The sequence below is a fragment of the Ictalurus punctatus genome, chromosome 13 (genome assembly GCF_001660625.3).
Source record: "Ictalurus punctatus breed USDA103 chromosome 13, Coco_2.0, whole genome shotgun sequence".
NCBI lineage: Eukaryota > Metazoa > Chordata > Actinopteri > Siluriformes > Ictaluridae > Ictalurus > Ictalurus punctatus.
In genome coordinates, this window is record NC_030428.2 from 2,747,217 (window position 1) to 2,774,740 (window position 27,524).

Consider the following 27,524-nt stretch of genomic DNA (forward strand, 5'->3'; position numbering starts at 1 on the left):
GAAAGTATTGGATGTTGTCCGAACTGTTTAACGTTTAATCAATTGAAAAAATAAACGAATAAATAAATAAATGAATAAACAAAATAATATCAATCAATCAATCAATCAAAAAATAATAAAATGAAAAAAAAAAGGAAGTATCTTTAGTTGCTTCAATCATCCAAAAGCACCCCAACAAATAGCACTTACCATTCAGGAAGGTCAGAGCCATTGATAGAATAACGACTGTGACAATAAGACAGATGGGTGGTCTGCTTCTTTGCATCTTCTCCTGCCGTATTCACCACAACAAATATAATCACTACATTCCCGCTATCCTAGAAGTTGTCCACTGAGAATTTACCAGTTGACCACCATTTCATTCTGAGGGGCCTGAGTCAAGTGTTGTTCCTTTGAATGCTCAGAGTCTGATCATAACTTGAGATGATTCACAGTCCAACCCACAGAATCCAATGTGACAATAGAAGTGATGATGGCAGATCACTCCATGTGAATGAACCAGGTGATTCACACATTGACAGGCAGTTATCACTCTAGATTGAGAGTAGGTACACAGCCAAATGATGCTTTCACTGATGTATTCAAAGGTATTGCTCCAAGAGATTTCAGCGTATGTTTCACTAAATATCTGTGCAAGAATTTTAAGAAATATTTATGAAGAGAAAGACTCAAGTTAGAATCTCAACAACGATGAATGTGATTATAGTTTCACACATCCGTGGTGTCCAAATTCACTGAAAGTTGCCCCAACTTGTAAGCAACAAGCAACTACCCCAACAAGTAGCACTTGCCAAATGATTCAGACAGGTCAGAGCCATTGTTAGGGTATCAGTTGTAACAATAATGCTGAGTGACCTCTTCCCTATCAACCGTAAGAATTATCAATAAGCGTAAACAATCATTGCATACCTGCTATTGTACAAAGTCTTCAGTCAGATATTACCGCTTGCCCACTATTGAATTGTGAGATGCCAGACTCGGGCGTTGTTCATTTCAGTGTCTGGTTTGTTGTGGCTGTTACCCAAGCTTGTATGACAAGCTATGGAGCTGTTAAAAATCCAGGTATGTCACCTTAAAAAGTGTTGTCCTCTCCTGGAAACATTTGGGTCAAAATACTGCATGGGTTCCCTTTAAATCACTGCCCGTAGATATTCGACCAGTCAGACAAGTGTTTATACGACTAGCACACGACTCAACATAATGTGCATCGTGCACGGTCCACGACGCGCAGCTTCAACGTGTCAGGATGGCCGAGCGGTCTCCCCTGGAGGCGTGGGTTTAAATCCCGCTCCTGACATTTAGAGCCTTTGCTGCACTCTGTTGAGGGGTTGTTTGGCTGTTCCTCTTTCAAGAAATCCCTTGAAATGTCCCTGCATAGTTTAGGGTTCAAGTTTGAACTCCTCCTTGTAGCCCATTCTGGGGTTCAAACTTGAGCTTCTTCTCCAGATCAGGATGGCAGAGCAGTCCAAGGTGCTGCGTTCAGGTAGCAGTCTGGAGGCGTGGACTCAAATCCCACTTCTGACAATCAGCCCAGTTGCTGCACCCTCTGTTCAGGGTCTCAAAGACTGTTTGTAATGTAGTTCCTCTTTGCATGGAACTCATTTTGAAGTAAGTCACTTGAAATGTATAGTTTAGAACGCTTACAAATAGGTTGAAGCTTCTGTTTGCCTCACTATGCTTAAGAGTTGTTCACTGAAGCCCATTCTCGGCTTAAACTACAACACTGTCTTGATTCTATGGCACTGTCCATGGATGGTTGCCGAGGGAACCGACTACACTGTCTCGTTGTGTTGCCGAAATGCCTGAGCAGGGTCCCTGACGGAAGCCTATACATTCTGAAACAAAGTGCATGGATCAAATACGATCAGACAGTGGTCCATGCTGAAGCACAGCCTTTTTACGTAGTTGTGGCCGAGTGGTTAAGGCGATGGACTAGAAATCCATTGGGGTTTCCCCGCGCAGGTTCGAATCCTGCCAACTACGTCTGCGATTTGGTTTGTGATTCCAGTGCTGGGGTAGACAGAGAGACCACAAGCCTGACTGTATCCTTCACTGGAACAACCTGTACCTTAAATGCTATTAAAAGTTTACAGTTGTTGCATACCTGCTGTTGTACTGGGAATTTGCCAATTGAACCAATGGATGCTTTTCATTCTGAGGGACCCAAGAGTCTGGTGTTGTTCCTTTAAACATTCAGGAGCTGCCCAGATGATGGTTCGCATCCAACCCACATCCAAATCCAAAGGGACAAAAGCGCTGACGATCGTTAAGCAGTTCATGTGAATAAAGAAATAAAGAAAGAAAAAAACTGTACACAGAATAAATTACACCAAATACACTGGGAACAGTTTAACTAAATCTTTATGAAGTGAAACAATATTACGGTTTCAACATTTCCTATTATTGCTGTCACTGAAAGGTACCAAAGCTTGTAGAAAATGACATTAAAACCAAAGTATATGTGATACAACTGGGGTAACATCCAGAGACACATTGCACCAGTCACAGAAGACGGTAAAGGCAAATGCACAGAGGAGACCGCCCCAACGAGAAGCGCTTATGAATATATTGTAAATCAAGTGCTCCTATTTGAAGAAGTCTAATTGTGCTTTCTTTTGAAAGTATTGGATGTTGTCCGAACTGTTTAACGTTTAATCAATTGAAAAAATAAACGAATAAATAAATAAATGAATAAACAAAAAAATATCAATCAATCAATAAATAAATAAATAATAAAATGAAAAAAAAGGAAGTATCTTTAGTTGCTTCAATCACCCAAAAGCACCCCAACAAATAGCACTTACCATTCAGGAAGGTCAGAGCCATTGATAGAATAACGACTGTGACAATAAGAAAGATGGGTGGTCTGCTTCTTTGCATCTTCTCCTGCCGCATTCACCACAACAAATATAATCACTACATTCCCGCTATCCTAGAAGTTGTCCACTGAGAATTTACCAGTTGACCACCATTTCATTCTGAGGGGCCTGAGTCAAGTGTTGTTCCTTTGAATGCTCAGAGTCTGATCATAACTTGAGATGATTCACAGTCCAACCCACAGAATCCAATGTGACAATAGAAGTGATGATGGCAGATCACTCCATGTGAATGAACCAGGTGATTCACACATTGACAGGCAGTTATCACTCTAGATTGAGAGTAGGTACACAGCCAAATGATGCTTTCACTGATGTATTCAAAGGTATTGCTCTAAGAGATTTCAGCGTATGTTTCACTAAATATCTGTGCAAGAATTTTAAGAAATATTTATGAAGAGAAAGACTCAAGTTAGAATCTCAACAACGATGAATGTGATTATAGTTTCACACATCCGTGGTGTCCAAATTCACTGAAAGTTGCCCCAACTTGTAAGCAACAAGCAACTACCCCAACAAGTAGCACTTACCAAATGATTCAGACAGGTCAGAGCCATTGTTAGGGTATCAGTTGTAACAATAATGCTGAGTGACCTCTTCCCTATCAACCGTAAGAATTATCAATAAGAGTAAACAATCATTGCATACCTGCTATTGTACAAAGTCTTCAGTCAGATATTACCGCTTGCCCACTATTGAATTGTGAGATGCCAGACTCGGGCGTTGTTCATCTCAGTGTCTGGATTGCTGTGGCTGTTACCCAAGCTTGTATGACAAGCTATGGAGCCGTTAAAAATCCAGGTATGTCACCTTAAAAAGTGTTGTCCTCTCCTGGAAACATTTGGGTCAAAATACTGCATGGGTTCCCTTTAAATCACTGCCGTAGATATTCGACCAGTTAGACAAGTGTATATACGACTCATATGGTCAACATAATGTGCATCGTGCATGGTCCACGACGCACAGCGTCAGTGTGTCAGGATGGCCGAGCGGTCTAAGGCGCTGCGTTAAGGTCGCAGTCTCCTCTGGAGGCGTGGGTTCAAATCCCGCTTCTGACAACCTGACCAGTTGCTGCACCCTCGGTCGAGGGTCTGAAAGACTGTTTGTAACGTAGTTCCTCTTTGCATGGAATTCATTTTGAAGTAAGTCACTTGAAATGTATAGTTTAGAACGCTTACAAACAGGTTTAAGCTTCTGTTTGCCACACTATGCTTAAGAGTTGTTCACTGAAGCCCATTCTAGTCCTAAACTATAACACTGTCTTGATTCTATGGCACGCTCCGTGGCTGGTTGCCGAGGGAACCAACTACACTGCCTCGTTGTGTTGCCGAAATACCTGAGCAGGGTCCCTAACGGAAGCCTATACATTCTGAAACAAAGTGCATGGATCAAATACGATCAGACAGTGGTCCATGCTGAAGCAAGGCTTTTTATGTAGTTGTGGCCGAGTGGTTAAGGCGATGGACTTGAAATCCATTGGGGTTTCCCCGCACAGGTCAGAATCCTGCCAACTACGTCTGAGATTTGGTTTGTGATTCCAGTGCTGGGGTAGCAAGAGTGAGGACAAACCTGTCTGGATTCTTCCCTGAAACACCATGTACCTTAAATGCTATTAAAAGTTTACAGTTGTTGCATACCTGCTGTTGTACTGGGAATTTACCAATTGAATGAATGCTTTTCATTCTGAGGGACCCAAGAGTCTGGTGTTGTTCCTTTAAACATTCAGGAGCTGCCCAGATGATGGTTCGCATCCAACCCACATCCAAATCCAAAGGGACAAAATCGCTGACGATCGTTAAGCAGTTCATGTGAATAAAGAAATAAAGAAAGAAAAAAACTGTACACAGAATAAATTACACCAAATACACTGGGAACAGTTTAACTAAATCTTTATGAAGTGAAACAATATTACGGTTTCAACATTTCCTATTATTGCTGTCACTGAAAGGTACCAAAGCTTGCAGAAAATGACATTAAAACCGAAGTATATGTGATACAACTGGGGTAACATCCAGAGACACATTGCACCAGTCACAGAAGACGGTAAAGGCAAATGCACAGAGGAGACCGCCCCAACGAGAAGCGCTTATGAATATATTGTAAATCAAGTGCTCCTATTTGAAGAAGTCTAATTGTGCTTTCTTTTGAAAGTATTGGATGTTGTCCGAACTGTTTAACGTTTAATCAATTGAAAAAATAAACGAATAAATAAATAAATGAATAAACAAAAAAATATCAATCAATCAATAAATAAATAAATAATAAAATGAAAAAAAAGGAAGTATCTTTAGTTGCTTCAATCACCCAAAAGCACCCCAACAAATAGCACTTACCATTCAGGAAGGTCAGAGCCATTGATAGAATAACGACTGTGACAATAAGAAAGATGGGTGGTCTGCTTCTTTGCATCTTCTCCTGCCGCATTCACCACAACAAATATAATCACTACATTCCCGCTATCCTAGAAGTTGTCCACTGAGAATTTACCAGTTGACCACCATTTCATTCTGAGGGGCCTGAGTCAAGTGTTGTTCCTTTGAATGCTCAGAGTCTGATCATAACTTGAGATGATTCACAGTCCAACCCACAGAATCCAATGTGACAATAGAAGTGATGATGGCAGATCACTCCATGTGAATGAACCAGGTGATTCACACATTGACAGGCAGTTATCACTCTAGATTGAGAGTAGGTACACAGCCAAATGATGCTTTCATTTGTCAGAATGGCCGAGTGGTCTAAGGTCGCAGTCTCCCCTGGAGGCGTGTGTTCAAATCCCACTCCTGACATTTAGAGCCTTTGCTGCACTCTGTTGAGGGGTTATTTGGCAACCATACCTGTTGGTCTAGTGGTATGATTCTCGCCTCGGGTGTGAGAGGCCTGGGTTCAAATCCCGGATGAGCCCAAGGTTTATGTTGAATAGTTTACCTCTGGGTTGCTTGGCTGTTTAGTTCAAATTACAGATAAAATTAAGAGGTAATAAAAAAAAAAAACTGAACTACTCCCGACAGTATTCCACAGAAAGCAAGGAGAGGCAGAAGGTGCCTTGAAGTTCTGAGCAAGCACCTGAGTGGCCTGTGTAGATATAAGTGGACAAATCCTTTTGATGTTGAAAAGGAGAAATCGGCATGACCTTGTCAGATTAGCATGTAAGAAGAAAATGACAGTTGATTGTCTGTGGTTACCTCAAGTTTGTTTGCAATGACAGAGATCTGACAGTTGTCCAGGAAGATCAAAAGTTTCTGACATGGGAATGAATCACCTGGAATGAACAGCACTTCAGAGTAGCTAAACACACTGAGATCTGAGCTGCAACATGAGTGGATGAGGAATTGAAGTAGTGGATGAGTTGAATGTCATCCACATAGAAGTGGTATGAAAACCCACATGTGTATATGGCCACACTAAGATATCGAGCATAGAGGGAGAACAGAAGATGACCAATTACTGAGCCTTGTGGAAACCCATGGAGGGTCTACATTGAGCAGATGTGGGTCGCCTGATATGACCAACCCTCCAGGTAGGAATCCAACCATTGCCATGCTGCACCTCGAATTCCAAGACTCATTAGTATGGACAAGAGAGTCTTGTGGTTGAATGTATCAAACACTCCTGAAAGATCGAGGAGGATAAGGACTGACCTTACCTTGCTGTTAACTCTTCCTTCTGTAATCGAGGAAATTTTTGCTCTTCACCTCAACCGAGCTTCATAATGATCTGGCTGCTTGGCTCTCAGGAGGTTCTCTCCACAAAGGTTCAAAACCAATCTGAGCCCTTGCTTTGTTCCTCAACTTGTCCTTCTGTATCTGAGGGCTGTTGTGCTCTGGCTTGTACCACAAGGAAGCTATCCATCATCGTTAGTCCAATGCCATCTTGTGATGTCAACAGTCCAGCTCTGATCAAGGACTGTGTTGATGCTAGTCTGATGATCACAAAAGCCCCTTTTCAGGGTATCCACGCTTTCTACCTTTGGTTTAGTGTCTTGGTGTACCAACTTCGGCTGTAAGAACCAGCAAGCTCTCCATGTCACAAAACAAGTTTCACAAGATAGTCAGTCGAACTCTGGCCGAGACCATCTTGTGATGTGAAGAATCCAGCTGTGAATAAGGAGCGCATTTATGCTTGACTGCTTATCACAGAGGCCCCTTTCAGGGAATGCAAATTCCAGAAGAAATCATTTTCAGCAACGTTCCAATAGAGGATGAAAGGAGCATCTTGCACACTAATCATGAGGACAATGTAAGTTCAGAGTTACTACCACTTAATATTGGCTTCCTTTGTGTTCTTTGGATTGTACCTGGAAGTGTCCATTTCTGAATGAAAAAATAACCTAATTCAGACAAAATCAGTCTAAAGAACACTGGTTGGGGATGTCCCCTAGCCAACAGAATGTAGTTGATGGAATTATTGCAGTGGTAATAGATCGTGGCTAAATAAACAACGTTTTGTTGCAGGTTATGATAGGGGATAGCTTGTTGCGACTTTCTGGGGAATCAAGAACCCTGCTTCGGGATATCTCCCATCTCCCAAAACAATTAGTTATAGCCCTGTTTGAATAAAGCGAAAGCAGCAAAGCCTTACAGATTTCCTGAAAAAAGCATAGGTGACTTGAAAATTCTATGAGAGTAATATCTTGTGCAACTACCTCAAAAGTTTAGCATGAACCTGCAGGACAATATAATGCTGGCAGGGCTGTGTGTGGCTTGTTGGTCTAGTGGTATGATTCTTGCTTCGGGTGTGAGAGATCCCGGGTTCAACTCCTGGACGAGCCCAAGTGTTCTGTTAAACAGTCTGTGCTTGGTTCATGAGAGATCCAAGAAGGTTAGAATCCCAAATAAGCTGGTCTTTCTGCAGCCGTGTGTAGTTTTGCTCAACACACCTTTCAGGGAAGCCCATGTTTAGGGAAAGCCTGTTTCACCACGGAACCACAGCTTTGTAATAAAACCAGTGCTCAGCCATGTTACTTTGATCTCTGAAGACAAAAGCAAAAATAACTGTAGCAGGCACCGATACCACTAAATTGAAATGGCTAGTGTGATGACCTAAGCTTGGAACCACACTGTAAAGGAAAGTAGAACTTTCTACTATGTCAAGTCTTCTCCATGTTATGAGGGTTGTGAAGTGGAAATGAACAAAATCAAAAGTACCTTGAGGTAAACCAGCTTGATAAGCAATTTGGCTTGATGGTCTAGGGGTATGATTCTAATTTTGGGTGAGAGTGGTCCAGGGTTGAAATCCCTGATAAGCCCTTTCCTTGCTGTTAACTTGTCATTCTGTAATCGAGGAAATTTTTGCTCGTCACCTCAACCGAGCTTCATGACATAATTAATGTCAAGAGGTTCTCTCCAGCCAGGTTCAAATCCTATATGAGCCCTTGCTTTTGTCTGAACATGCCCTTCTGAATCTGAGGGCCATTTTGCGCAAAACAGCATTCAGGAAAGCCCATGTTCAGGGAATCCCCTCTTTCACCATATCACCTCAGCACTCACTTTCCTGTCAATCTGTCCTTCTGTAGCCTATTGTCATTTTGCTCGGACACCTTTCAGGAAAGCCCATTTGCAAGGACTCCCCTATCAGGTTTAGTCTCCCTATTGGTTAACACCTTGGAGGACCAACTTTGGTGATGAGAACTTTCAAACTCTGTACGTCATCACAGCTTTGAAATTAAACCAGTGCTCAACAATATCATTTTGATCTCTGAAAAAAACAAAACTAATTGTAGCAGGCACCTATACCACTACATTGAAATGGTTTGTGTGATGGACTAAGGTTGAAACAGCCAGATTGGCTGTTTAGCTTGTTGGGCGAGGGACTTGATTTTGACTTTGTGTGTGAGATGTCCCCAGATGAAATCCTGAATGAGCTCTTACCTTCGTTTTAACTTGTCCCTCTGTAATCGAGGGAACTATTGCCCTTCAATTCAACCGCGATGTAGTTACTCGAACGCCAAGAGCTGCCTGCTTGTTTCTTGCTTGACTGCTTGGTTCTCACGAGTTCTAACAAGGTGCAAAACCAAGATAAGAGCTTGCTTGTTTCTCAACTTGTCCTTCTGTAACAGAGTTTCATTTTGGTCATACTAGTCACCATGAGCAAGCTTTCCATCATCGTTCACATCTTTCACAGTAATGTCTTGTGCAACCATCTCAAACTATTATCCCAGTGGTCTATGGTGTAAGATCCGTGGGCAGGTTGGCTCGTTGGTCTAGTGGTATGATTCTCGCTTAGGGTGCGAGAGGTCCCGGGTTCAAATCCTGGATGAGCCCATGCTATATGTTGAATAGTCTACTTCTGGGTTGTTTGGTTGCTTAGTTCATAAGAGGTTCAAATTGCAGATAGGTGCATGTGTTTCTCTAAGCTTGTTGTTCCATATCCTGCTTCCTTTTCATTCTGACACCTTTCAGGGAAGTCCAATTTCATGGACAGCCCCTTTCCGGTTTGGTCTCACTATTGGTGAGCATCTTGGAGGGCCAACTTAGGTGATGAGAACTTGCAAACTCTCTACGTCATCACAGCTTTGTAATAAAACCAGTACGAACATGTGCATCTTTAAATGAACAAAAATAACAGTACCTTGAGGTAAAACAGCCAGATAGACTATTTCACTCATTGGTCTAGGGGTATGATTCTAATGTTGGGTGAGAGATGTCTCGGGTTGAAATCCCTGATGAGCCCTTACCTTGCTGTTAACTCTTCCTTCTGTAATCGAGGAAATTTTTGCTCTTCACCTCAACCGAGCTTCATGATGATCTGGCTGCTTGGCTCTCAAGAGGTTCTCTCCAGAAAGGTTCCAAACCAGGATGAGCCCTTGCTTTTTCCTCAACTTGTCCTTCTGTATCTGAGGGCTGTTGTGCTCGGACACCAACACCACAAGCAAGCTATCCATCATCGTTAGTCCAATGACATCTTGTGATGTCAACAGTCCAGCTCTGATTAAGGACTGTGTTGATGCTAGTCTGATGATCACAAAAGCCCCTTTTCAGGGTATCCACGCTTTCTACCTTTAGTTTAGTGTCTTGGTGTACCAACTTCGGCTGTAAGAACCAGCAAGCTCTCCATGTCACAAAACAAGTTTCACAAGATAGTCAGTCGAACTCTGGCCGAGACCATCTTGTGATGTGAAGAATCCAGCTGTGAATAAGGAGCGCATTTATGCTTGACTGCTTATCACAGAGGCCCTTTTCAGGGAATGCAAATTCCAGAAGAAATCATTTTCAGCAACGTTCCAATAGAGGATGAAAGGAGCATCTTGCACACTAATCATGAGGACAATGTAAGTTCGGAGCTCCTACCACTTAATATTGGCTTCCTTTGTTTTCTTTGGATTGTACCTGGAAGTGTCCATTTCTGAATGAAAAAATAACCTAATTCAGACAAAATCAGTCTAAAGAACACTGGTTGGGGATGTCCCCGAGCCAACAGAATGTAGTTGATGGAATTATTGCAGTGGTAATAAATCGTGGCTAAATAAACAACGTTTTGTTGCAGGTTATGATAGGGGATAGCTTGTTGCGACTTTCTGGGGAATCAAGAACCCTGCTTCGGGATATCTCCCATCTCCCAAAACAATTAGTTATAGCCCTGTTTGAATAGAGCGAAAGCAGCAAAGCCTTACAGATTTCCTGAAAAAAGCATAGGTGACTTGAAAATTCTATGATCAAAAGTTTAGCATGAGCCTGCAGGACTGTGTGTGGCTCGTTCGTCTAGGGGTATGATTCTCGCTTCGGGTGCGACAGGTTCAACTCCCGGTCGAGCCCAGGCTTTCTGTTGAACAGTCTGTAGTTTGTTCATTAGAGATCCATGAAGGTTGGAATCCCAAATCAGCTCGTCCTTCTGCAGCTGAGTGCAGTTTTGCTCATTACACCTTTCACAACCACAGCTTTGTAATAAAACCAGTGCTCAGCCATGTTACTTTGATCTCTGAAGACAAAAGCAAAAATAACTGTAGCAGGCACCGATACCACTATATTGAAATGGTTTGTGTGATGGACTAAGGTTGAAACAGCCAGATTGGCTGTTTAGCTTGTTGGGCGAGGGACTTGATTTTGACTTTGTGTGTGAGATGTCACCGGTTGAAATCCTGAATGAGCTCTTACCTTCGTTTTAACTTGTCCCTCTGTAATCGAGGGAACTATTGCCCTTCAATTCAACCGCGATGTAGTTACTTGAACGCCAAGAGCTGTCTGCTTGTTTCTTGCTTGACTGCTTGGTTCTCACGAGTTCTAACAAGGTGCAAAACCAAGATAAGAGCTTGCTTGTTTCTCAACTTGTCCTTCTGTAACAGAGTTTCATTTTGGTCATACTAGTCACCATGAGCAAGCTTTCCATCATCGTTCACATCTTTCACAGTAATGTCTTGTGCAACCATCTCAAACTATTAGCATGAACCTGTAGAACTGTAAGGACATTGTTGTGGATAAAAATGACATGAAATAAACATGAGGGAGACTTAGTATGAGTAATATGTAATTTTATTGATAATTCACAGGACTGGTGGGTGCGTAATCTTGAGGAGAGCGGTGGGGGGAAGAAAATGGGGTGCGTCCTGGGGACATGGGATAGTCAGAGAAGGTGAAGTGAGAGGACCACTGAGAGTGGGGTGGACTGGCAGGTGAGAAGAGGGAAGAATGGTCGGGGCCCAGGTCAGAGAAGGTGACATCTTCCTCAGACTGAAAGCTGGAGGGGGGTTTTGGCTGTGTAGAGGCGTCAATACACACGTTCACAGGGCAGATTCTGTATCGGAGAGGGGGGGGCGGAACCCCGCATTTCCATTTCCAGAGGGGGTGCTGCGAAGAAAGTTAAGTAGCACCATGATATGCGCAAGCTGATAATGAGTGTCCAGATCGAGATCCAGATCCAGATCCAGTAAAGTGGAGAAGAAGGACTGACGATGGGCACCTAGACACACAGAAGCGGTATTAGGCGGATATTGACAAATTGGATTTACACTTTAAAGATCTTTAAGAGTACTACACTATGGTTTATTAGTCGAAGAGTCAAAAAGAAGTATAAGAGCTGAGGAGTGCTAACACACACACACACACTCTCGCACAGTCAAGGGCGGGCATGTAGACATAACACACACACACATAACATTATAACTTTATAAGAATAATAAAAAGGAGTATTAAGATATTATAAGGGTAATATCTTATAATAATAAAATATGTACTCTTTATATATACTCTTTATAAAAATAAAGAGTAGTAGGATATGTAGGACAGTAGAAGGGTAATATAATGATATTATGAAGTAGGAAGTACAGTAAACCGTTTTTCAAGCAGTATAACTATATATAAAATAGAGATATAGAGCAAATATGAAAATAAATTCTAAACTAGAAATACAGAAAAATGTAACTTACTCATAATTCAGATGGTGAAGATTCTTGTCTCGCAAGGAAGGCCTTAATTTTAAGAGAAAACCATGAGGAGCCATTTATAAGGGTAGCTGAGTCAAGCTGCCCCCCCCCGCGAGATAATAGTAAGACCAAGGTGACTCTAAATTGTTTTGTCTCTACACTTTTGAAGCTAATGGTAAATTGAAATACCCTGTTTTAAAACCTATTGGTAAGTCGAAAAGCCCTGTTTTTTTAGCTAATGGTAAGTTGAATAGCCCTTTTTTAGAACATAATAGTAAGGTAGATGAGCTCTTTTTTAACCCTATTGGTATTGATATCATAGTCTTCTTGAAACATATGGGTTATTTACTGTGTAAATACAGTATAAATACTGGAGCTTAAGCTCAGGGTATCAGATCACTTCTGAGAATTCTCATCGGTGTGGATCTCGTGTGGTGGAACGGAACCAATAAATCTGGACCCTTGCTTCTTCTCACTCACGGCTGGTGTCTTTTTTTCTATCTCCAACTGGGCTCAGAGGTAGATGTGAGTATTGGCTTCTGTGTTGAATTTTAAGTGTTTTTGGGTAATAGGCTAAATTTGAGACAGCAACATACACTTGAAGGGTACAGTGGAACTCCAGTGGTCTATGGTGGTCTAGGGAACCAACTACACTGCCTCGTTGTGTTGCCGAAATACCTGAGCAGGGTCCCTAACGGAAGCCTATACATTCTGAAACAAAGTGCATGGATCAAATACGATCAGACAGTGGTCCATGCTGAAGCAAGGCTTTTTACGTAGTTGTGGCCGAGTGGTTAAGGCGATGGACTTGAAATCCATTGGGGTTTCCCCGCGCAGGTCAGAATCCTGCCAACTACGTCTGAGATTTGGTTTGTGATTCCAGTGCTGGGGTAGACAGAGTGAGGACAAACCTGTCTGGATTCTTCCCTGAAACACCATGTACCTTAAATGCTATTAAAAGTTTACAGTTGTTGCATACCTCCTGTTGTACTGGGAATTTACCAATTGAATGAATGAATGAATGCTTTTCATTCTGAGGGACCCAAGAGTCTGGTGTTGTTCCTTTAAACATTCAGGAGCTGCCCAGATGATGGTTCGCATCCAACCCACATCCAAATCCAAAGGGACAAAAGCGCTGACGATCGTTAAGCAGTTCATGTGAATAAAAAAATAAATAAAGAAAAAAACTGTACAAAGAATAAATTACTCCAAATACACTGGGAACAGTTTAACTAAATCTTTATGAAGTGAAACAATATTACGGTTTCAACATTTCCTATTATTGCTGTCACTGAAAGGTACCAAAGCTTGCAGAAAATGACATTAAAACCGAAGTATATGTGATACAACTGGGGTAACATCCAGAGACACATTGCACCAGTCACAGAAGGAGACCGCCCCAACTAGAAGCGCTTATGAATATATTGTAAATCAAGTGCTCCTATTTGAAGAAATCTAATTGTGCTTTCTTTTGAAAGTATTGGATGTTGTCCAAACTGTTTAACGTTTAATCAATTGAAAAAATAAACGAATAAATAAATACATAAATAAACAAAAAAATATCAATCAATCAATCAATCAATCAATAAATAATAAAATGAAAAAAAAAAGGAAGTATCTTTAGTTGCTTCAATCACCCAAAAGCACCCCAACAAATAGCACTTACCATTCGGGAAGGTCAGAGCCATTGATAGAAAAACAACTGTGACAATAAGACTTTTCAAGGTGACACGTAGTTGGCAGGATTCGAACCTGCGCGGGGAAACCCCAATGGATTTCAAGTCCATCGCCTTAACCACTCGGCCACAACTACGTAAAAAGGCCATGCTTCAGCATGGACCACTGTCTGATCGTATTTGATCCATGCACTTCGTTTCAGAATGTATAGGCTTCCGTCAGGGACCCTGCTCAGGCATTTCGGCAACACAACGAGGCAGTGTAGTTGGTTCCCTCGGCAACCATCCATGGACAGTGCCATAGAATCAAGACAGTGTTGTAGTTTAAGCCTAGAATGGGCTTCAGTGAACAACTCTTAAGCATAGTGAGGCAAACAGAAGCTTAAACCTGTTTGTAAGGGTTCTAAACTATACATTTCAAGTGATTTACTTCAAAATGAATTCCATGCAAAGAGGAACTACATTACAAACAGTCTTTCAGACCCTCAACAGCGGGTGCAGCAACTGGGCCAATTGTCAGAAGTGGGATTTGAACCCACACCTCCAGGGGAGACTGCAACCTTAAAGGAGAGCCTTGGACCGCTCGGCCATCCTGACCAGGAGAAGAAACTCAAGTTTGAACCCCTGAATGGGCTACAAGGAGCAGTTCAAACTTGACTCTAGGTATCCTAAACTATGCAGGGACATTTCAGGGGATTTCTTGAAAGAGGAACAGCCAAATACCCCTTCAACAGAGTGCAGCAAAGGCTCTAAATGTCAGAAGTGGGATTTGAACACATGACCTGAACTGCAACTTGAATGACCTGAACACAGCGCCTTAGACTGCTCAGCCATCCTGAAATATTAAGCCTGGTGGACCATGCATGAGTATTATGTTGACCATATGAGTCGTATAAACACTCGTATAACTGGTCGAATATCTACGGGCAGTGATTTATTTTGCACCTTTTGTAATACTTGTGTACGAGTCCCTCAGTTGTCCTCAGTGTGAAAAGATGGATCTCAGCATCATATAGCCACTGTTGGAAAGGGGTCAAATATATAGAAGATTCAGATTATTCAGGACAGAACTAAATAAAAAAAAAACATGGGATTTTTATGATCAATCTTATTTTGTTGAAAGTATTAAGATTTTGCAGATACCACAAGGGGTATGCAAACTCTGACCATAACTGTATGTTCTCTATATGTGTTTTCTTTACAAAATATAAATATTTTTCTTTGACCTATTTTGCTATTTGTTAATAAATATTTATATTATATTCATATTGTATGAATTCATATTGTCCATATTGTATTTTTAAATTTTTATATTTGTGTGTGTGTGTGTTGGTAGATGGGTCTGGGTGTGTGTGTGTCTGTGTGTGTGAGAATATTTTTTTTTGTCTTTAAATATACTGTAAATATATTTACTTGTTATTTTGTTGTTTTAAAAAGTGTGTTGCTAATAAATGTTCATAATGTAGTGTATTTGTTAATGTTTAATAAAAGCCCTTAATCTTATTAAATGGTTGAATTTGTGTTTCTCTGCTAAATTGAAGTACATTTCGCAGTTTCTGGGCCGTATCTGGCCGGGGACCAAGCCGACTCTCAGCCAGATCTGTCCTACAGTGTCTGGGCCAGTCCTGGGCCACATAAAACAATATAAGTCACTTTACAGTGTCTGGGCCAGATCTGGGCTGGAGGAAATTGTATGTGTCGGTTTTCAGTGTGTGGGCCAGTTTTGGGCAGAGGACCCAGGCGTATACTGGGTCAGAACTAAAGCATGTGACCCACAAGTGGGCCAGACAAATTTTGCTCTCTGGGTATGTTTATTCCCATCAATCACATCATACAAGCTGTTTTTTGCTTGCTTTGTTTTAATCAGCCACCCTAACAATTAGAAATTAGTTAAATAAACAGCATACAAGTCCCTGCAGATTAAACCCACCCATTATTTTTAGGCTACCATCAACCCATCGACCATCACAACTATATATATATATATATATATATATATATATATATATATATATATATATATATATATATATACACACTATATATACGAATAAGATGGATAAGTACTTCACAATATTTGTTGATGTTCAGTACCTGTAATATGATTGGCTAACCTTATCCTTATTTGATTGGCTGATGCGTCCCGTGATTGACACTGCTAGTTTTCTAGGTGCAGGTTGTAGTTTACATACTTTGCAGTAAATACGGTACTGTTGGCCTACATTACCGCTACTCTTCTAGTAAAGACGCATAATAACTTGTGACTGCTATCCACGACACAGAGGGCATTTAACACAGCCGCCTTAAGCATGAATGCCGGACTGTGTGTAGATACTGAGCTGTTTATTTGGTGCTGTGTGAACTGAAGTAGAAGGTATAAGCTTGTCATAGGTGTTTGGTGGAGACAAGAAGTATTATTATTTTAAGTCGACTTTTAAAATAAGACACGTTTCTGTCACGGTGAGATTTCCTTCTTTTCTTCCTCCTCAGGCTTTGTTTTGAATTGTCTTGCTACCTATTTGTAAAGTCGAGAGGATGAAGACCGATGATCTGAGAAGGAAAACTGCTCCTACACACATGCTGTTTTGCGGTAAGGTTTTTTCAGTAATTGTTTTCACATCTGTTTTTCCTTTTCTCTCCGTCACTTTGGGTCAGTGTTTGTAGCTGCTAGTTGGGTTAGCGAGTCGAAGTCAATGAGGACTGAACGGGGAATTGACTTTGGTTGAATTCCAAATGGATCCACAGTCCCTATTTAAGTGCACTGCGTAGGGTATGTTATAGAGGAGTTGTGCTCCATGTATAGTGCACTACATGTCCATTTAAGATGGCGCCTTTGTCCCAAACGGACAGCGAGGTGTTTGTGTGCTGTGTTACTTTGTTGTCGTCGTCGTCGCTGTTTATTTCAACATTCATTTGTCCAACACAACGCTGCATCACTGCTAACCCTCTCATAAAAGTGTCATTAATGCTAAGCTAGCTGCTTCTGAAGAGACATTGGGTTAGTAGTAGGAGAATACGTCGAGGGTTAAGCCGTGGCCTGAGGAAAATAAAAAAAACACATTTTTATGGTTCCACATCATTTCTTGGGACATTTTATTCATAAAACATTATTATTATTATTATTATTATTATTATTATTATTATTTTTATTTTTATTTTTTTGGACCTCCACCCCAAAATACCATTTCGTTGCCTCAGGGTAAAGTTGTGTGACAATGGTACAGAATCACTGAGAAAATGATGAATTCATGGATTATAAGACAATGCTCAGAAAGCAATAGAAAATCTTTTTTAAAATGTAAAAAAAAAAACACTTGAACCTTATTTACATGCTGGATATAATACAGGTGTAGGTTTGTATTGTGTAATGTGTCATGCCATGTACTTCATGTTATAAGATTCTACTCTGCTTGAAACTTCAAAAAGCAGTTGTTTCAGACTGTGTGCAGATTGGCATTTGAAGGCATAAAGGCACATTTGCTCCTTTTTTTTTGTCATTCCATTGTCAGTACAATCTCATCTGTAGATAAGCCAACATTTCACCACCGCCGTATCTATGAAATTAAAAACATTGGTGCTGATACCATCTCTTTGAACGGATGTTGGTGCGATATAAAGCTTTCAGGGAATCCAACAAGTCAACACCTCCCATGTGCTGATTGTATGTGGATACTGCTGCAGGGCATGGGACCTTGATGGGTTTTCTTCTGGCCTCTGTCCGACCTTACAGAGGACGTTGACCGACTTGTTGTCAAATAATTTGACTACATGCAGCTGGGTATCTCCAACGTAGGCCTTTTTTTTTGTTTTGTTTTTTCCTGGAAGGACCCACGGCCAGATCTTTTTCAGATCAGTGTCTGGCATTTTTCTGTCAAAATAAGTCAAATGGGGGAAAAAAAATAACGAAAATACATACAAATCTGTTTAGAGCTTATATTGTACACAAATACATGTGAATACTATGTGATCATATAAAAAAACACACACACACATCCTTGAAAAGTGGCCCTTAGGCAGTTGCCCTAAGGCAGTGAACAGAAAAGCTCAATTTCTGAACCTGAAAATAAATAAAATGACTTCATAAAACTTGAAAAAAAGTCTTCTCTACACCTACATACATACACACACACTTTTATTTACAGTCAATGTCATTTTAAATAAAGCAAATAAGCTTACCTTCTCACACCATGTGCTCCTGTGACCAGTCAGAAAAGGAAGTCCCGCCTTCAGATGATGCGTGATAGTGGCTCCCACACCTTATTGGACTGTTCTTTGATACTTTATTGATCATTCTGGTTGGTTGCAATAATTTAACAAAAGATGTACTGGACATGGTATCTTAAGAAAATTTTCCATTGCCTGAGCTCAGTAGAGGGTTAAGTCGCGAAGAAAAAGTTGCGTTTGGAAAACTGATTTCCGGTCCAGAATGCTTGTTTGTGTTTTGATACGCCTCCTGTCAGTCATTTAAGATACTAGGGGTGGAGCTTTGTGAACATGGGCAGGAGTCATCCAAATGTCATACCCACCTAACTGTTGGACACCTGAAACTCCATCCTGAACCACATATATTGATAGTGAAATATTTGTGATGTGTTTAATGATTGTGGTGCTAATTTGTTGATTGGTGTTGTATTTCTGTTAGTCTTGTGAGAAGTTACCGGTGGTGTGCTGCTATATCAGTTACAGTGCTGTTTAACAGGAGAAAAACATCTCAAACATAAGCAATAAAGGTCAGGTTTTATTGTTTGAGCTTAAAAACAAAAAAGAACCAGAGCTGTTCTTACTCCATATATCAGCGAGAAATCCAGCATAGAATAAGTAGAGACGACAAACTCTGATGTCCCAAATTAGCAATGCAGCTAATTTAATAAAAGTGGTTATTTATAGAGCACTTTGAACAGCGGATATTGTCACGGAGCAGCTTTACAGAAAGGCAGATATGGAGTTAGATTTATAATGAGCAAGCGAGAGTGTCAAGAAAAAAAAAACCCTCCCTGAGAAGACCTAGAGAGCAACCAGACTCTGTAGGGAGCACATCCAGATAACACTGAATAGTGCGACACGGATGCCTCTATGGTCGTCCAAGATAACCAGTTAACGGTGGTGAGTGATGTGTGTTTACCTCTTCTAGTTTTAACAAGCAGATCTTTCTGTATGTTGATTCATCTAAAGCAAATATTCGTGTCTATACTGTATAACTCGTATAAAGGTGAGAGTAAGTGCTTGCTGTTCATGGCGAGAGCAGTCTTGTTGATTTGCTGAGCTGCGGGTTGAGACCGTCCCAAGTTTCCGAGTAGGAGTTCTGGTGTTTTTTTTCCTAGCCGGCCTTTAGTCAACTATTTCTTGACCCTTAAGAACTCCAGGCTGTTTCGGTTTCCAGCTTGCACATCTGTTAGCAGTTGAAGTGTAAGCTTTGAACGTAGACGTCCAGAAATCACTTGCGTGGATGGCACACACTACTTTTACTTCATACCTATCTGTAATAGGCATTTTAAACATAGCTATTTTTACAATGCATTCCATTTGATTTCTTTTACAGACTGCAGCTTGTTACACTGAAGATGGGCACAGGAGAGGACAGGTGGCCGAGCCCAGGTGGCTGAGCTGGCACCGTGCTCAGGAAGAATGCATTTGTCTCCGGTCGGCACAAACAGGCGCTGCTTCCTGGCCTCTTCGGCCCTCTGTGCCATCGTGCTTCTGCTGATCCCGACTCTCCAAACGCCGCAGCAGCAGGGCGAGCTTCCCCGACCTTTGCCCCACAACAGGCCTGCCAGAGGAGACAACACCACAGGCTACAAAGGTGCTAGTAACGCTAAGCACAGCAGAGTCATTGGGCTACCCTTTCCTCGTGACAAATCCCAAAGGGACTCAATTGGTGCTGAAATCCTTAGCTCACAGTCCAAGGAGCCTCTGAGACTGAAAGACATTTTCATTGCGGTCAAAACCACCAGGAAGTATCACAAATCACGTCTGGAGCTGCTTTTTCAGACCTGGGTGTCACAAGCCAAGGAGCAGGTAGGGCACACACTCAACTAAAATTTTAGACAGCACAGTATTGGACTGGACTTTCAAAACCTAGAAGTGAGAAATCTGCAGTGTGTGACATTCCATTTCCATGAGCTGTTAGGAGCTGAGAGTAGGAGCAGAGTTTATTTGGTTTCTAGACATATTTGGAGCACGTTTCTTTTTTATTTCTTTGTATTCATGCATGCCCTCCCTGATTTTTCTCTCCTGAGCTACACACTTTCTACACATGTGCTGTTGTTCATTTGAATTAATAAACTGCCTTGACTTGAACCGTGGCTGTGAGGCCGGAGCAGGATGAATACATGAGTGAGTGCCAGAGGAGGAGCAGGACAGGCAGCTGTTCTTTGGCAGCGTGCCTGGTGGGGAGTTATTGAAAAATAAGCTGGGAGGGATGTTCGGGGGTGAAAAGACAGTGTGTTTTCTTTTGTACAAATTTTACTGCGGGCTAAGATACCAGCTGGGGCACTTCTTTACCTGAACAAGGTGCCAGTGGTGGCTCAACAGTTAAGGCACTGGGTCGGGGGTTCAAGCTGCCACTGTTGGGCCTTTGAGCAAGGCCCTTAAACCTCTATGCTCCAGGGGTGCTGTACCATGTCTGATCCTGCCCTCTGACCCCAACCTCCTAACAAGCCAGGATATGCGAAGATATGTGCTGTAATGTATGTGACCAATAAAGGCTGCTTCTTCTTCTATAGGGTTAACTGTGGGTTGAACACGTTATTCATCTGCGATTATAAACGACGGCTCAAAAGAATCAGTCGCTCTTTAGTTAATGAACTGGTTTGGCAAAGAAAATGTAAAATTTCTACCTTGGCTGCACACAGACATTTACATAAGTGGCCAGTGTTGAGTAACCGCAATATCCAGAGGGAACTGTTTCACAATCAGCCTCCTAACATCAGATTCTGGGTTCCAGTTAAATCGCATTAGCTTGACAAACACAAGGGATCTTTTCACAGCGTGTCAGTTAATTCATTTCGCTGTATAAAGCCCTATTAACAATCCTATCTATGTTTAACAAAAAAAACCAAAACATTTGATCTCAGGTTACATCTATAAATGTAAGAAGCGTGCTAGATTATATAATGGTATTAATTTCCTGGAAACGAATCGCAGTAAACTTTAAATCAAGCGTGTGTGAAAGTGGCAGAAGGAGGCGCTCTGAAAGAGGCTTTTGTTCAGGCAGTTTATTTTGTCACGAGTCATAATAAAATCACTAAGAGCTTACAGCCCAGACACATTTATTTGGAAAAAATGGTCAGGAGCTATGTTTTTAAAGAGAGCTATTAGGATTACTAATACAGCATAGTAGCTCACATTCCCAACCAACCACAAAAGCTTCCATAATCCACTGCAGGATGGAATTCACTGATCCATATTATCTCAGCATTGTATCACAGTGTTGTTCTGATTTGTTCAAAAGGTGCTGATTAATTTTCTCTAACAGCAGCTCTGGTCGTTGTTCCATCTACAAGGTAAACCACGTGTTTATCTTAATGCGCTCATTCTAATGAGTTACGCAGGCACTTGTATGGTGGAACTTAAGCATAAGCAGATTAAAACCATTTGTAATTGTTGATATGGTGACGTGTTCTGTGAAGAGTTTAGCGTCTCCAGTGTCGGCACTGTGTAACAGTCAGGGGCGTAAAGCTGTAACTTTGCGATTTCTCCGCTTCACATCGTTCCCATGAACACCCTTTATCAATGCAACACTTTATCCAGGAGTGACAAAACAATAGAAAAAACATCCAGTGTTCAGTATATCATTTAATTGATTTATTAATAATGTTTATAAAGACAATTCATCCATCGTGCACTCTTTTAACAGTCATCTTTGGATGCTAAGCAACATAACAGGAAAAGATTAGGGTATTATATGGATATGCTGTTGTTCGGTTGTTTTGGTTTAAAACCTGGTGCATTAACACAGAATTCAGGTGTTGCATCAAGGATTTTACAACAACTTAGATTTTAGAACCACAACTATCTATTGTAAGAGGAATATAACAATTTACAACATGCTGTTGTAGGAACTTTTGGGATGGTAACAAAGCCTGCTTTGGATCAAATCACACCTTTTTATATTTTATTCCTTACACAATACAAGGCTCAGAAACTGGTCCGAGCTGGCTGGGGTCTCCTCTGGATTGGCTGGGTTGGATTACCCATGGCTTACATGGTGCTAGAGGAGAATGGCATTGGAAATGCTAGTAACACTGCAGTCACACTTGGCTGATTTCAGACCGATAGAGATGGACGAGAATGTTTTGTAGCTCCAACACTGGAGCCAATGTGTTTTAAACAGTGTTGTTCTGTCTCTTTCAGACATTCATCTTCACTGATGGTGAGGATAAGGAGCTGAAGCAGAAAGCAGGTAATAGCCTGTACATAAAGCACACAGAGCCGCTTTTTTTTTTCTTCACGCACAATTAATAGCTAAATAACAACCCAGGGCTCCAGGTAATCATCATGGACACGTCATATAAAGCCACAAAACCTTAATTTAATTCTCTTCAGGTTTGTACTCCTCTCTCATCTGTGTGTTCTCTTCCTTTATTTGTTCTTCCATTCAAGAAGGCAACGTCATCAACACCAACTGCTCAGCCGCTCACACACGACAGGCGCTGTGCTGCAAGATGTCTGTAGAGTATGACAAGTTCATCGAGTCGCAGAAAAGGTTGAGTTTTGAAATCGTTGTAATGAATATGTTCCTTGTCCATGTTAGCTGCGAGTAGGGCTGGGCGATCACCATCATGACGATGATCTTCAAAGGAATCTAAAAATGTGTCCAGCACACTCCAGACTGCTTTCTCGGATTGTTATTTGTCGTTTTTTGACAGTGCTGATGCCATTTTCTCTCCATGGCCATATGTGTGTAACAGCTTTCCTGATATCAGACAAGCCGGTGCACGCTGTTTGATCAAGGACAAAAACTTTTCTGAACTAAGACTCAGCAATACCAGACATGTCAGCGTCACAGTAAAGATACTGTAATAGAACTAACTTATTATCAAGCACAGTAGAATGGGGGATTTCAAACTTGACTACCCTCTGTCAGAACACATTAGGTCAAGGTTTACATTATTGATAAGCCTGTTTATAGGCGTATAACTACTTGATGCTTAATTATAAATATAATAACTTCGATAGCAGTGGGCTGTGCGGTTAGACGGTCAATAGGATCCAATTACTAAATACTTGAAGCATAGTAGGTTCCTTTTAACCATCTCAGTTTGCCTGTTCAGAATTGCAGTTATACAATATATTATTGCAAGTGTTTACTACGTAATTGTGGTACAAACGGTGTCTCTAACCTCTTCTTCGATTTCTCTGTGTCACACTAGATGGTTCTGTCACGTGGATGACGATAATTATGTTATCCTTCCGAGTCTGCTGCAGCTGCTCTCATCCTATTCCCATACACAGGATGTGTACCTGGGCCGGCCCAGTCTCGATCACCCTATAGAGGCTCCTGAGAGGGTCAGGAGCGATGGATCGGTGAGCAATTCCAACTCGTATCATGCTTTCAAGAATGACACTGGTGAATTTATTAATTGAAACTCGATCGGTAAGGATTATCCAACATAATGATATGCTTCATTTACCTAACCATCAACAGAAACATATAACGATGCAAACATTCTGGGCAAACAACCCCAAATGGAAATTATGAAATTTTATCAACCTCAACCAAGCCTTGATCACCCATCCATCCATCTTCTATACCGCATATCCTTTCCAGGGTCACGGGGAAACCTGGAGCCTATCTCAGGGAGCATCGGGCACAAGGCAGGGTACAACCTGGACAGGGTGCCAATCCATCAGAGGGAACAATCACATACACGAGATGCTACATTCACACACCCATTCATACACTACGGACAATTTGGACACACCAATCAGCCTACCGTGCATGTCTTTTGGACTGGGGGAGGAAACCGGTATACCCGGAGGAAACCCCCGCAACACGGGGAGAACATGCAAACTCCACACACACAGGGCCACGGTGGGAATCGAACCCCCGACCCTGGAGGTGTGAGGCGAAGGTGCTAACCAATAAGTCACCGTGCACCCCATTAATCACGCTAGATTAAAAAGGACTAGGACTAGTATAAACATATGTGTAATTTAAGTAAAGAAAAGACAAATGAACATTCCTTGCGTCGATTTACCCGTATACTGGGCAAAAATGCCTAATAATATTTGTTATAGCCGTTATCATTTATAAACCACATTTCAGCCGATTCATTAAACGTTCGTCGATTAATTCTCATGAATATTAAAATATTCACTTTTCAGCCCCAATTGAAGGACAATGCAATTAGGAGTTGCATTATTGTTTGTTTGTTGTTTGGGTGTGGTGTGGTAGATGGGGGAAGTGGAGGAAGTTGGGTCAGAATAAGCTAGTGCACTGTTGTAAGGCTAAAGCAGAGGCTACATATGGTATTAGTGGGAGGTTGGTGAGTAACGATTGTCAGGATAATCTCTTAACCATGTATGTTGTTTATGTTCCAGACGTCTGTCAGGTTCTGGTTTGCTACTGGAGGTGCTGGCTTCTGTGTCAGTCGAGGCTTGGCACTCAAGATGAGTCCATGGGCAAGGTATTCAAGAGGATAGTGTTTGAATTAACTTTCCTCCACATTTAATAACCTCTCATTCTGAATTTGCTAAATAACCATTTTGGTGCATAAATATGCCCTCACAGGCCACTTTCTTAGGAACACCTGTACATTTGTGAAATCAGGCAATTCTATGGCAGCAGTGCAATGCATAAAACCTTGTAGATACAGGTCAAGAGCTTGAGTTAGTGTTGCAATCAGACATCCGAATGCAGTGACTTTAACCGTGGCAATGATTATTGGTGCCAGATGGGCTGGTTTGAATATTTCAGAAATTGCTGGGATTTTCATGCACAACTAGAGTGTCAACTTTAGAAAAAAAAAAGCATCCAGTGAGTGGCATTTCCACAGGCAGAAACTCCTTGATCAGAGAGGTCAGAGGAGAACAACTAGACTGGTTTGATCTGACAGATAGTCTACAGTAACTCAAATAATAACTCTTTACAACCATGGTGAGCAGAAAAGCATGTCAGAACGCACAGCACGCCGAACCTTGAGGCGGTTGTGTTACAACAGCCGAAGGTTCCACTCCTGTCAACCAAGAACTGACAGGAGGTACAGGCTCACCCAAACTGGACACTCTTAGTCTTTTTCCAATCTTCAGCTGTCCAGATTCTTCTATGCCAACTGCCCAACTGCATGAATGAGCAGGCATTCCTATTTAAGTGGCCAATGAGCAGAGGAGTATTATTAGCATTATTGGGTACCAATATAGTTTTATGTCTCGCTGTCGCAGTCTGGGGAACTTCATCACTACAGCAGAGAAGATCCGTCTCCCGGATGACTGCACGATCGGTTACATTATCGAGGCGCTGCTGGAGGTTCCTCTGATACACACCAACCTCTTCCACTCGCATCTGGAGAACCTGCAGAGGATGCCTGCTGCAGACGTCCTCAAACAGGTCTCTGTCATGCATTATTCTCCCTCCGGGGGAACGGGAATGCATAGAAATGACTGGTGTGGGATGTACGCTTGATTTTACGTTTGTAATTATGGATTGGGAGAGCGAGGAACTGATTTCAAGATCAGTAGCTGCTAATACTTTATACAAAGGAGTCTTAGAAGATAGAGGGGTATTTAATGATTTGACTGAACGGAGTTAGAGTGACAGAGCAGAATGGTAGTATAAGGGTATGTAATGGTGATGCTTTGTATTCCATTATCCTGGCCTTAATATTTTAAACTATTAGATAAGATAAACTCTTCATTATGTTGTAAAAGCACTGGTTTTTAAAGATACGGTATGGAACAGTCTCTCTCTCTCTCGCTCGCTCGCTCTCTCTCTCTCTCTCTCTCTCTCTCTCTCTCTCTTTTTCTCTCGCTCTCTCGCTCGCTCTCTCGCTCGCTCTCTCGCTCGCTCTCTCGCTCGCTCTCTCGCTCGCTCTCTCGCTCTCTCTTTCTCTCTCTTTCTCTCTCTCTCTCTCTCTCTCTCTCTCTCTCTCTCTCTCTCTCTCTCTCTCAGATCATGTGTAATCCCCCAGCAGGACTTGCCGTAAAGGCTGTATAATCTTTCACCCCGCTTTTCATTCCTTTAGGTCACCCTCAGCTATGGTGGTTTTGAGAACAGGAGGAACGTCATACCTATTGCTGGAGCCTTCTCCTTGACTGAGGACCCTTCACGGTAATATTGTTACCACTGACTGCAGCTATTAACGCAGATCTGCCATCCCACTATCACATTACCATAAAAACAATTCTGTTATTAGTGTGGTTAATTTTGCATGGACATACCACAGGCTGCCTTGATTTGTGCAACACTTACGGATTATTTCCCCCACCCCCTGTAGGTTTAAGACCGTTCACTGCTTACTTTATCCTGATACTGAATGGTGTCTCCGCAACGGTCATCGCTGACCTCAACGCATCCTTCTGGAGACAAAGCAAATATCTCCTTAGTCTCAATCCCAAAAAGGCTTCTCTCGTGCATTAATATAACTCACTAGCAGGCTGATTACCATGTCAATTTGGCACTGCTGCGTTTTGTACAGACTTCATTGAAAAGTTTGTTGTACTTTTTTTTTATTATTATTTTTAAATAGATTATCAGGGTAATTTATTTTGATATCCCAAAGTCTGAGAAATAGCAAAAGATTCTAAATGTTTTTATTATTATTATTATTATTATTTCCCCCCCCAACTTATTGGGGATCATTTAGGGTTTTATGGATCTTGTGTTACTTTTTTATTTTTTTTCGGCCCTCAAGTCAGCTCAAAGCTTTAAAATGCTAAACGGAGCTTTAGTTGTAAGCATTTCCTGCAGGAGAAAATAATCTCTTCGGAGAGTCAGGTTTCACCTTCAAACAGAACCCTTGAATAAAAATAGAAGTCGTGAGGACATACATTTGAATAAGGGTTCACTGCATTACAGTTGCAGTTTAGGCATGAATTCGGCTCCTTGGAAGCCTTGAATTTAGGGTTAAGGGTATCTAAAGTAGGTTTTAGTGTGGTGATCTGTGAACATGGATGAATGGAGGCCCTTGCTTGCAAGGTGACGTCAAAGTATGGATTCATATGCATCAGCTGATTAAGGACAAAACTGTTGTTGTTTATTATTATTATTATTATTATTATTATTTTTTTTTTTTTTTTTAATAGAAATATTCCCAACTCCTACTGAGCATTATAATTATGCTTAATTAAAAGATGCCTTAACACCAACTCATTTAAAAAAAAACTGCCAAAATATTCGATTTTTAATTTTTTAAGATTTAAAATCATATTATGATGTCTCTGCTCATTGATGCACAAGCATGGATTTTTCCACTGCAGGTCAGTGATTCATGTGAATGTGCCAAAAAAAAAAAAAAAAGAAGACTTTCCTGGTTATACATGACAAAAAAAACGCTATTGACCTGTGAACAAAAGAGGATTAAGCAATGCCAAGCTGCTACCAAATACTGTTGCTATTTGACTATATCCTGTCCTTCTTTTCTCATGCAAATAAACCATGTTGTTGATTTATTTTTA

The 27,524-nt window shown here is 41.3% G+C and overlaps 1 protein-coding gene and 5 non-coding genes across 7 annotated transcripts; 4 read left to right on the plus strand and 2 right to left on the minus strand.

Annotated features, from left to right (window-relative positions):
• The first annotated feature begins 1,901 nt into the window (after window positions 1-1,901).
• Window positions 1,902-1,983, plus strand: trnas-aga (transfer RNA serine (anticodon AGA)). The gene has a single exon. It is a non-coding gene; the product is annotated as a tRNA-Ser (tRNA).
• Window positions 1,984-3,851: 1,868 nt separating this feature from the next.
• Window positions 3,852-3,934, plus strand: trnal-aag (transfer RNA leucine (anticodon AAG)). The gene has a single exon. It is a non-coding gene; the product is annotated as a tRNA-Leu (tRNA).
• A 5,133-nt stretch (window positions 3,935-9,067) lies between these two features.
• Window positions 9,068-9,139, plus strand: trnap-agg (transfer RNA proline (anticodon AGG)). Its single transcript has one exon. It is a non-coding gene; the product is annotated as a tRNA-Pro (tRNA).
• A 4,826-nt stretch (window positions 9,140-13,965) lies between these two features.
• trnas-uga (transfer RNA serine (anticodon UGA)) lies at window positions 13,966-14,047 on the minus strand. The gene has a single exon. It is a non-coding gene; the product is annotated as a tRNA-Ser (tRNA).
• A 377-nt stretch (window positions 14,048-14,424) lies between these two features.
• On the minus strand, window positions 14,425-14,507 carry trnal-aag (transfer RNA leucine (anticodon AAG)). Its single transcript has one exon. It is a non-coding gene; the product is annotated as a tRNA-Leu (tRNA).
• A 1,635-nt stretch (window positions 14,508-16,142) lies between these two features.
• rfng (RFNG O-fucosylpeptide 3-beta-N-acetylglucosaminyltransferase) lies at window positions 16,143-27,524 on the plus strand. 2 transcript variants are annotated; one of them, XM_017483007.3, is made up of 10 exons: window positions 16,143-16,284; window positions 16,401-16,500; window positions 19,450-19,925; window positions 22,263-22,311; window positions 22,515-22,614; window positions 23,282-23,435; window positions 24,453-24,538; window positions 25,293-25,458; window positions 26,093-26,178; window positions 26,345-27,524. In XM_017483007.3, exons 3-10 carry the CDS (start codon window positions 19,536-19,538, stop codon window positions 26,409-26,411), a joined length of 1,098 nt encoding a protein of 365 aa, XP_017338496.1. In that variant the 5' UTR covers window positions 16,143-16,284; window positions 16,401-16,500; window positions 19,450-19,535; the 3' UTR covers window positions 26,412-27,524. The 2 variants fall into 2 exon arrangements, with proteins under 2 accessions (XP_017338496.1, XP_017338494.1); XM_017483005.3 differs by having other exon boundaries at window positions 16,146-16,284; window positions 22,512-22,614.

Coding starts and splice junctions, on each gene's coding strand:
- rfng (XM_017483005.3), top strand. CDS start 19,536: ATGCATTTGTCTCCGGTCGGCACAAACAGGCGCTGCTTCCTGGCCTCT. Junction 22,312..22,511: donor GGAGCTGAAGCAGAAAGCAG/GTAATAGCCTGT, acceptor CTTCCATTCAAG/AAGGCAACGTCATCAACACC. Junction 26,179..26,344: donor TTGACTGAGGACCCTTCACG/GTAATATTGTTA, acceptor CACCCCCTGTAG/GTTTAAGACCGTTCACTGCT.